The sequence below is a fragment of the Silurus aristotelis genome (assembly GCF_946808225.1).
Source record: "Silurus aristotelis genome assembly, chromosome: 17".
Taxonomy (NCBI): domain Eukaryota; kingdom Metazoa; phylum Chordata; class Actinopteri; order Siluriformes; family Siluridae; genus Silurus; species Silurus aristotelis.
The window spans coordinates 12,448,060-12,459,450 of record NC_139590.1 but is presented as its reverse complement, the minus strand read 5'-3'; the positions used below and the strand labels follow the sequence as shown (position 1 = coordinate 12,459,450).

Below are 11,391 nucleotides of genomic sequence, written 5' to 3'. Positions count from 1 at the left end.
TCGAGCCATCTGCGTAAGTTTCAGTTACGGTCAACCAGACGAGGGACTGAACTCCACGCTTGCAAGAACAGCCTGGTCTAAAGGCAATACAGGATTTATGAGAGAATCATTACATTACAATGGTTTATTCTGACGCAGTCACCAAAACCAAAAACCGCTCCAAACTAAATAATAGTTTATACAGCCAAGTGGTATCTACGAGACAATGATTCAAGAATAAAAAAAAAAATGCTGCATTTTTGTTGGAGACATTCAGTATATGATCACCTTTTATGATGAGAAAACACATTGTCATGAGGGAAGTGTTTCCTGTGGTAAAGAGAGTCAGCATTATGTCACTTTTGCAAATGCCAGTCTTGGGTGAGACACAGGCACCACAATCCCTTAAAACTTTAATAGAAATCTGGATTTGACCGGTTGTCAGTAGAGAGCCTTGTGCGTTTGGAGATACATAATTTTTAAGTACTTTATGGCTGCAAACATTCCCCTCCGCACAAAGCTGTATTTGGTTGTGTGTTCTGAGAACAGAAGTTTGATTAGTCGGTACAAAAAAATTGGATTACAAACATTTACTCTTACTACTTAAACATCAGAATAGAGCAGTCTGTTTGTTTTTCAGAAACTTTCTGGTACATTCTTTACATTCTACTCACGTATCATCTTAAAGAAGTCCTTCTCTAACTATCAGGTAAAAATTTGTATGACTGAGAATTAATATCATAATTTACATTTTCACGTTTAACTTTCTATTGTCTGTTTAAAGATTAGTTCTAAGCAAAAAAAAAAAAAAAAAAAAAAGTGGTGGCAGAATTCTTCAAAATGAATCTAATCTGGTAACAGACATAAAATAATGACATTTTTAATATATTTATACATTCTTAATTTTTCTTTTTGCAGTGTAATTAATCTTTGTGTAAAAGATTAGTGTGTGTGTAAAAGTTTAGTGTGAGTATGTTAGTTATGTTTATTTGGCCTGTATTTTTCACTGAAGTACTCTACAAAGAAATAAAACCCAGATGCATATCAATTATCAGATATTATTCAAAGTTTCAAATGAGTATGGGGCTCTATATCTCTACATAATACACATACAAGTTTCTTTTACCTACCTTTTAAATCAATCTTTAGCATTTACAAGCATTTTAACTTTCAATAGAATAAATACCAAATTCCTAGAAAGTAAAGCTGACTTCTTAGTTGTGCTTATTGGGTATTCTAATACCGTCTGATTCCATGGAAAATTCTGAATACACCTTCAATTGTTCAAGATAACGATTAACTCATTCTGCGAACAGAATTTGTGAAACCATGATAATAACCATCTGACTTCTGATTTCGAGATATTCTCTTGCTTTTTCATTAAAACAGTATTGTGATTTCCTACTTCTAAGAAAGATTTTAATAAAAACACATACATTTACATAAACTTGCCTTTTTTCTCTACCTTTAAAATTTCTCCACATCTTTGTGTACTGTACATAAACCTAGATAAAGGTTTAACAGACACACAAAACAAAGGCTGTTTTATTTTAAAAACATATGTGAAGGTTAAACAGGACATTTTGTTCTATTGTTTTTTTATTAGATTTTTCTTTTTTCTTCATTTTTTTTTGCTGAAACTCATGAATAAGCAGAACCCAGAAAAACAAACAAAGGCTGATGTTATGATATTTCACTGTGTAGTACCGCAGTTAGGTTGGAGTTCAATTTATTTTGGTTTAAAGGCTTCTTAAAAAAAAAAATTATTATAAACCTTTTTACAAGGACACCATTTTCTATCAGATGTACAGTATTTAGAAGCCAACATTTGAAATAGAAATAAACTTTGTCCTTACGGGAGCAAAAATGTATTAACAATTATTTACTGGAGGAAATGTTTCATTACAAAAAAATTTCTATGAGGAAAAAAAAAATAATTACCTGAATATAATTAAAATTGGGGTGGATTTTTACGCTTTTCCCTTAAAACATTCTTACCATAACCACACAATCTTTTTATAAGTCATTTTTATTTGCAAAACAATACATGACATCTACAGGATGTGCTTCAAATAATGTATAAAAGAGACAAAAATTGTTTTGTGTCCTATGCATTTGCCTTTTTTTATTATTATTCTTTTTTGGAGAACATTGTTGAATCAGACACAAGTCTGTAGTGTAATACAGTACAAACAATTACGCTGTGGTGCATCATTCAGAGTTGTCGGTGTAAACATGAAAAGGTTCTACTCGGTGTTGTGATCATGGAAAATGGCCGTTGTGGTGACTGACAACAAACAAACCTGCCAGAAAATAACAAAGTGACGGCACAAAAAAGAGCAGAATAGAAAAGGCAGCGAATTACATGAGAGGTGAACGATCTTACCCATAAAAGAGACCATGCAGACACACCGGCCCTATGTGGATAAAATTGGACACCAAGGACAATATATTTAGGATGTCAGACTGCAACAAGTAATCAATTCTTCCTATGCATCAGGTTTTTGCTTAATTCTACATCAATCTTCAGAACAATAGATCTTAGAAAAATAAATATAATCCCTCATCATACAGTTTTCCCTATTTATGATTAATGCATGGCTCTGATTAACATTAACACACACACACACACACACACACACACACACACACACACACACACACACACACACACACACACACACACACACACACACACACACACACAGTGTACATTCAGTTTTTTTTCAATGGCAGCCACAAATAAAACACTGGAGCATTCAAAAAAAATCTGTAGGTACCAGCCAATGTTTTAGTGTAACATATACAACATTCAAGATTTTTTTTTATTTATTTGAAAGCATGCCTTTCACAACACTATGCCTTATACCAACATAGGCAAATTTCTCTGTGGTTTTTCCAGTCAAGTTTTACATACGTTTTGACAATCAAAAATTGATAGGTTAGGGAATTATGTACCAGATCTTTTTTACTTTGTTCTATAAGCAATGCATCATTCTAATGTATTGAAGTCATCCTATATGCATTATTGCACAGTAAAAAAAAAAAACCTTTTGCTGCTTTTGCAAATTCTGTATTGAGAGCAAAGCATTTGTCGTGCACATCCTAAAAGCTAAATTTCAACTAAACTCAGGAAGCGTAAATTACAATCAGGCACTCGAATGATTAATTCTCTCTGTTGATTTTAAATAGAAAGAAGTTGTTTAAATTCTAAAGAACTGCAGGCTCTAGCCTGGACTGTTACTTCTCATTTTACTCCAAGTAAGTTCTTGAAGGAAATCTAATGAAATATTGTATTTAGAGGAACAGAAACCGACTGAGTTTGAGCATCAGTGATATTTTGGACCACAGGCTGACCATCCAAAAATAAAATCCCTGTGAAAGGTTATGATAACGGTTTTGCAATTATGGCCCGCACAAACAAATGATATTTGCATACGGCTTTACTATACACCTAAATTCTTTTTGCTATTAAGTTAAGCGGCGTGGTATTTCCAATGCAAAACGTTAGGAAAATCTAATGACGGAACTGAGCAGTGGAGCATCAGGCAGCGAGAGGAAGCGTGTTAATGAGGAAGGTTTGGCCTGCGACTACAGGCTCCGAGTGTGACAGTGCAGGATCCATTAGCAGCTCAGCAGTGAGGCCCGTCCAGCCCTGCTGACACACACACACACATACATACAGGCAAGACTGGTGAAGCAGTCCAGGCTTATTAGCACCTCGGCCTGCTCCAGGTGGGGACGCCTGGCCTCTGTAATTGATAATTAGGGCCAATAGCACAGCAGGCAATGCAATCGCAGCGGCAGGGGGCTCACACGACCCCCATGCTGCTGCTCAAACAGAGGGAGGGGGAAGACAGACAGACAGATGCAGAGAAAGAAAGATGACGAGATGGAGACCATGGGGGTCTATGGAGAGGGGAAATGTAAAATGTACAAATGTAATAATCTCTTTGATTGATGCATCATGTGCGAAGGTATAAAGAAACGAAGCTACTGTGTGTACACACTGCAACTGCTTCTGAGATATGAATCGTCTTGTGGTTTTAGGTAACTGTTCTGTTTTAATCTACTATCTCTGCTACAGGCCTTACAGTTAAACCACATTATCAACAGAGTTCAGATGATTCTCGAGAAAACAATGATGGTATACAACAAATCTTCTGTGGCGCCCACCCACCCACCCCCATATGCAATTCTAATCCAATCCAAAACAACTCATTATCCTTATCATCATTATTTTTGCAGATAAAAGGAGTAATATGCTCAGGGATAGAGGCAGAGCTAGATGTAAAGTGGCTTGTTATTTTGTTTTTTTTTTCCTACGGTGCATTCGTTTGATCGTGCATTAATGTGATTTGTTTGTCCAGAACGCAACTGGCTCGAATCAATCAGCCGCATAATGAGCCCCGGATGGGAAGAGGCACACCGAGGACTTTTGGTCGGGCTCTCTGTAGCTAGTCAAACACCAAAGACAGCCAGAGACTCATACGAAAAGAAAGAAAACAGGGGAGATCAGATCTACATGACATTTCACCAGGCTACAGGTGTGCACGTCTTGACGGTTTAAAGCAAACTTTAAGGCAAAGAAGGCAGGTGTGTCTGTGTAAGCATGTGTGTTCATGTAATAGTCTAGAAATGCAGTTTACATAAAATTATCAAAGAAGTGTCAGGTTTGGCAAGAATTATTAAATGTTTGTGGATGTCCACGCCTTTCTTCTTTGTAACTGTGTTTAAGTGGTTAATCGCACATCAAAATAGCATGTGACAAACCTGCAAATCTGGCTTGACCTGACCGTACATATTAATCACCCATAATACACTTAAAAATCAAATGTTAGTCAAAACACTCAACTAAGTGTCTGGAACAAGCGGATTTAGCGTTCACAAGAAATGTCAACAACCAGTGAAAGAAAACGTTTTGTCATGTTTGCAGCACAAGTTTCATGTTTAAATGTAATGCTACAGATTGCTATGCTGTCATTAGAGCCCGTAGTATTTGTTCTGAATCCCACTGCATGCTACAAGACACACGCAGGCTCAGCTGATGGGTTCCGTTCGGCAGGTGACCTGATTTTAAATGAGTAGAATAACTTCCTACTGTCTAGATGGATTGATTAGCATGCACTAGTACATATAATACAAGGATAGATTGAAGTATACAGTATGGAGAGAAAATTAAGACACTAGCCAGACCTCAAACAACCTTTTGCTTGCAAAGTTGAAGAGAGCACACTGTGGCTAATAGCTGAAATTCTTTCCAACCATTTTTTGAGGTCCAAACACAATATGCTACATCAATAACTTGATCAGTAAAGTCTAGGGACAATAGCTACACAGTTGTCATGTCACTGGGAATTCCTATACTCATTCATTTGCCTAATGTAGCTAATTGTTTATAATATTACTGTATGTTAGCTACCAGTTTTTAGTCTTTTTAGTCAGTTAGGATTAAAAAAATAGAATTGGGCAACACACTGGAGCTTCCACATGCCTGGTGGGTTTAATAATGAATTTATAATTTGTCTACCCCTGAGTATGTATGTTAGGGTTTAAGCTTTAAAGAAGGCATGACAAAGTAGGTTAGCCGCTAGTTTGCGATCACACGACTAAAACCACACACACACACACACACACACACACACACACACACACACACACACACACACACACACACACACACACACATACACAAACACATACAAACACAAACACACACCCACCCACACCAAAACATATAAGCCTTCACTGCCATCTTCCAATTTTTTTCCCCCCAACCATACTAATGTCCCTTTGCCCTCCTGGATATCTGAGAAACCCTTTCAAATGTCTAATGGTTTTAAAAGGGTCTGTAATGCATTGCATTTACTGAGGCTGCGTGTGGAGAAGCTGAGCTCGGCTCCCGCAGAATAATGTTGCCTTTTTAACGGCAATTTGCGGCTTGCTGCTCTCCGAGCTGCTCTCAAACAGACTCTGGGGAACCCTTAAGTTGCAGGCCATCTTCAGCCCACTAACTCGGTCATCGAAAGACGCGCAACCCTGAACGCCATCCATCCAGCGACTTAACGTCTCCAGATTAAGTAATTATAGACTAAAGTCCCACTTGGGTTTGGACTGGAGCTTTTTTCTCCCCTGCGGCGCTGAGAGGCATTATAGAGCGGATTAAGACCTTCTGCCACAGTCATGATTTTAACACATGAGGTGATGGCACCGTCATCCGAGCACCGAACCGACAGCACTACGGTGGGATTGACATTACATTGTATATCTCATCACTGCTTGATTAGTACTAATGAAAGTCATAGCATGCACAACTGTGTCAGGAAGTATTGCTCACGTATTTAGTGATAAAATATGTCCAATATCCTGAAAAAATGTCTAAATATATATATTGCTTTGTTAACAAAAAAACAAAACAAAACACATAACATATTTAATATTCCACTGTATGTAATATATATTCTCTGTATGCCAATATATGTATGAGGTAAGACTAAATAGGTCGTTGTTTTTATTTTTTTTTTTTGGGGGGGTGTTTGCATCATGAACCCCATCCTTCTGTATTTCAGCTATAATTTGGACAAATTGCTCCCCTTTCTGCAGTGAAATCACTGCCTGCAGAAATTGAATAATAAAATCTTTTGGTAACGTTTCTCACTCGCACACATGCATATGGTCTAAAAAAAAAAACAAAAAAAAAGAACAAAAAAATAAGAACGATTATCAATATGTATGATTTGTCAGTTACAAAGGTCACAATCGATCTTTTTTCTTTTTTCACTGGTCCTCTTGGAAATCCTGACATTTAGCAGATGAAGTTTAATCCAGCGCTGATCGTGGAGTCCTCTCAATTCTGAGATCAATTACAAAATAAATATGTGTTTGGAGTAGGCAGTGATCCTTCCAATATCTCTTTAAATCAAATTAATGACACTGCAGCCTGTCTTCAGCCATTTAACCTGTTGAATGGCACGTCAGGAGCTAGGCATTACGGTTCGTGGTGCTTTGTGCCCAGAGTCATGGCTGCTTGCGAAAGTTAAAGATGTCCCGTTTTTTGGAGCCTCGCTTGCCCTCGTTGGGTTGGCCTGGTGACTGCGGGGGCTGCGGGGTAGCCATGCCTCCATAGGGGCAGCTCTGCGAGTCCGGATGCTCTCCGGAACATTCGACGGCGGGAATGTAACGGCTATCCCACATGCCGGGCCCACACAGCTTACACAAGTCGTGCAGACTGCAGGGGATCCTGGGAAGCAGGCGGAACTGATAGAGAAGACTTCGCGCCTAGAAAGTGGAAGAGAACAGAGATTCTAGAGTAGGCATCAAGAGCGAACTAAAAAAAAAAAAAGTTTGAGCGCTTTAGGACTACAGTCAAATGCAATCTGATTATGACCTTTAGAGTTTGCAAATCTCTCAAAGGTCACTAGATACAAACAAAGGACTCAGTGTCTTTGTTAAGATTACACTGTCTGCCTCTAGATTCACCCCATGAAGTGTGTGATGACTTCCATTAATACCCGCTGAAGAGTTGCATTGTTCAATATACAAATTCGCCTTTAAGGTGCTAAAAATGCCTGTGTGTGTGTTTGTGTGTGTGTGCTCATAGTACCTTCCTCAGCACCAGTTCTCCATTCATGTGCATGGAGAGGTTGCTAAAGTGCAGCAGCATCTGGTCTGTTGCCAGCTGCTGCTCTGTGACATCATCACCATACAGGACAATGATGGCCACGCACAGAAAGAGATGGAAGTAATCCGTCTGCCACACAAACACACAACCAGAACCAGTCGTTAAACAAAAAGGGCATGAAAACAAATACAACGATCCGATCACAAACTGGAGTTTGAAGCTGCTATGTAAATGGCTCGGCTCTTTGCTGTCACCTGATTATCGCTATGTCAATATATGCTAATGTCATGCTGTGTTAGACTAACAATTAGCATCTCATCTTCATTAGAGCTTCAGCTGAGATGGCTGCTAAAGTCAAAGTAATGCTCTCCAGCACCCATATGCTTATTGACTGACTCGTTTCATTCAGTGCTTTTGAATAAGATGTGCAATTTAGCATTTGACAGCGGTACACTTTGGAGCTCCAGAAGACATACCAGGAATGAAAGTGATCCAATAAAGTTGTATCCTTATGGAGACAAGAACAATGAATTTCTAAATCAACTCCAAATAATTCCAGGAAGTTTAAAATGAAATGTGAAAGTATTTTAAACCAAAAATTCAAAAGCAACAGAAAACAAAGATCAGAAGGCAGTTTACTACTTAAAAGAATAAAGAGATCATTTATATCGTATTATGGACAAAAGTATTTGACACCTGACTTTTATAGCCAAATGTGTTTGGTGTTTTTTGACAAACTCTTATCACAAAGTTGGAGGTACACGATTGTATAGGATATCTTTGGTCATAAACTTTTCCCTTCACTTCAACTAGGAGACCCAAACCTGTTGCAGCATGACAGTTCCTCTGTGCACAAAGCCAGCTCCATGAAGATTTTTACATGGGAAGTTTACATGGGTTGGAGTGAAAGATCTTGAGTGGCCTGCTATTGAGCTCTGACCTCAACCCTAGAAATTGGAATTCTGACTGAAACCCAGGCCTCCTCACCTCAATTACATCTGTACCTGATTTTACTAACTCTTGCTGAATAAGCAAAATCTTCACAACAAACCCACAATTCCAAGATCTACTAAAGCATCGTCCAAAAAGAAAGTTAATTATAACAGCAAATGGAGATTAAATGTAAAATGTCAAATGCCCATACAAATCTTATAGTCAGGTGTCCACAGTCTTTTTGTCCATGTAGTGTATACTGTATATATTTATGTACTCATGTTTTCACTAGTCACATTTTAACAGTGTTCCATTTATGTCACATTCTTTTCACTGCTGACAGAGGAACATCTGAGCAACCAAACACCCTCTTTACATTAAGAAGATTTTCTGTCTTCTTTATTCTGTCCTAAGGGAATGCAAACTCTTACTCTCAGCTATATCTATGAAACACCCTGGCCAACTGGAGTATATAAAAAACGTTTAAAGTGTAGATAAATTAATACATTTATGAGCTGTGGTGAAAAGTGAAGTTGCTAGTTTTTTTGTTATTTAACACCTCTGTCCATGTGACTTACCAGTCATTGATAGCACATTTACAAAGTGAGAAGTCATGAGGAAGTAAAAAAAAAAGAAACTAGTATGTGGTTTGATGTGTGTGAGGTTGCGTGCGTGTGTAAGGTATGCTTAATATGCAACAGGAAGTGTCTTTTTTAGGCGCCATACTGTTAAGCACAATTATGACACAAAAATAAATTATAAAACAAATGTAGCTAATTATTCATTAGTATTTAAGACATTGTAGCACTGCAGGAGTTTTCACACTGTATCAGAGAGAAATAGTTTATTTTGCTGTGGATCTCACTGTATGTTGAGTTAACCAACAAACTAAAATAAAAAGCTGGCTGAGCGTTGTGTCTGCGACTCAGTCTTTTTGCAGCAACGACAAGGGATTGAAATAACCAGTGCTAAGTAAAGTTGCCATTGCCATTTTTAACCAGGGTGTCAATCTACTGTATGTGGTAGTGGGCAGACAGTGCTTTCCTCTGAGTCTTGTTATGCTGCTCTGAGCAAGAGATGACATGCAAATGATGTATAAAAAATTAGAAGGTAATAGGAAGTCAAATTAAGACACTTTTATATATAGATAGATAGATAGATAGATAGATAGATAGATAGATAGATAGATAGATAGATAGATAGATAGATAGATAGATAGATAGATAGATACATACATACATACATACATACATACATACATACATACATACATACTGCATGCGAAATACATGTAGCATTTTAAGTGTGAAGTCCTGCTTTCAGGACAAGTTTCAGAGAGAGAGAGAGAGATAGAGATAGAGATATAGAGTGAGAAAGAGAGAGGGAGAGAGAGGGAGAGAGAGAGAGAGAGAGAGAGAGAGAGAGAGAGAGAGAGAGAGAGAGAGAGAGAGAGAGAGAGATAGATAGATAGATAGATAGATAGATAGATAGATAGATAGATAGATAGATAGATAGATTTTAAATCTATTTTTAAGTGTTCATATTGATCACAGAATTCCAAGTACCTGATGCTATATGAAGAACTAGATAACCACAAAAATGTCACTAAAATATCGCATTGGATTTCCACATTCTGTCAGGAAAACTTCCCAGAAGCTTTCTGCAGTGCAACAGATCTGTCTTACTTTATTTGTAAGTCGTGGCTCAGTTTGAAGGGCTCCAGCCTTTAAAAACTGCAGCTTATACACAACATGCAAAACATGTCCAGATCACTTCCCGTAGTAAATTTGATTTGGTCTTGAATCACTTTATCTCTGCAATTAAATCTCTCTAGTGTTTGTTTAGAACCAAATCTACCAAGCTTGATTCTTCTTCTGTGTACTAGGGTTTGGATCAAATGTATTGAACACTGTATTTCTGAAAGCACCTTCAAAAACTGAGAGAAAATCAGTAATTATTGCTTCACTTCCTTGTTTATTTTTCTAATTGCTTTTATTCAACCAATAGTGAATCACTTGCCTTTTTTAGCACTTGCCAAATGATTTTTTTTACCTGGTAGTGAGCCCAGCAGGCCTCCCACATGCGCAGTGCCTCTGTGTCGGGAAACTCCCGCTTGAAGCAGAGCAGGACCCAGCGATGACAGAACAGCAGCTGCAGGCCATCCTCTCCGAGCCGCATCAGGTGCTGGTGGAACCGCGGTAACATCAAGCGCAAAAGCTCTCGCAGATACATCTACACCCAGAGTGACAGAGTAAGACATAGAACCAGTATGCCTTGATTAACATCCTCAGTACAAGAGTGGATTCTCAAGTGATGCAACAATTTCCTCAAGTTCTATACTTGAATATGATACATGATAAGCTGATCTGAAATGTTTTCCTCTTAGCCCAAAGCCTGCAATGGCTCACCAGCTGCCGTTCCATATCCTCATCTCTGGGGGAACTGATGAAGATAGTGTTCTCCATCAAGCCCACGAAGCACCAGAATGTGTCGCTTTCGTCCTGGATCTCGGTCAAGAGCGGAGCCACCAGGTCAGACATTCCCTGGCAGTAGCCCATCTCCGGGTTATAGACCGCGTAGTTCAACAGAATGCGTCTAGAGGAAATCAAAAAAGAGATAAAGCTGCATAATCCTGCATATGCAATTTGATATACCGACCTTTTATTTAAAAAGTACTCTATAGGTCACTTGCAGGTGTTCTATGTGTCAGTGTGGTCCATCTGTTGCTAAGCAACTTCTCAGCTTCCCTTCTAACCTGTCCATTAGTTAAAAAAAGGGAATACCATGCATACAGTATGCTACACATGCTGACTTTTATGCGTAAGCTGCTTCTTTCTTTAATGATAACGTAGTGTTTA

At 38.3% G+C, this 11,391-nt stretch overlaps 1 protein-coding gene and 1 long non-coding RNA gene across 3 annotated transcripts in view; one reads left to right on the top strand and one right to left on the bottom strand.

The window, feature by feature from the left end:
• Positions 1–11,014, top strand: part of LOC310739591 — a 13,517-nt gene extending 2,503 nt beyond the window's left edge. The window contains exons 3-4 of the long non-coding RNA XR_014537432.1: positions 10,593–10,784; positions 10,920–11,014. This is a non-coding gene — a long non-coding RNA (uncharacterized lncRNA). The remainder of the gene's footprint in view (positions 1–10,592; positions 10,785–10,919) is intronic.
• The window catches only part of tbc1d16 (TBC1 domain family, member 16), a 34,098-nt gene continuing 24,697 nt past the window's right edge, over positions 1,991–11,391 (bottom strand). For both annotated transcript variants that reach the window (XM_083565625.1, XM_083565626.1), the window contains exons 9-12: positions 10,942–11,128; positions 10,586–10,765; positions 7,583–7,729; positions 1,991–7,257 (exon numbers count right to left, since the gene is read on the bottom strand). In XM_083565625.1, the coding sequence (XP_083421751.1) occupies positions 6,997–7,257; positions 7,583–7,729; positions 10,586–10,765; positions 10,942–11,128 (775 nt within the window). In that variant the 3' untranslated portion in view covers positions 1,991–6,996. The remainder of the gene's footprint in view (positions 7,258–7,582; positions 7,730–10,585; positions 10,766–10,941; positions 11,129–11,391) is intronic.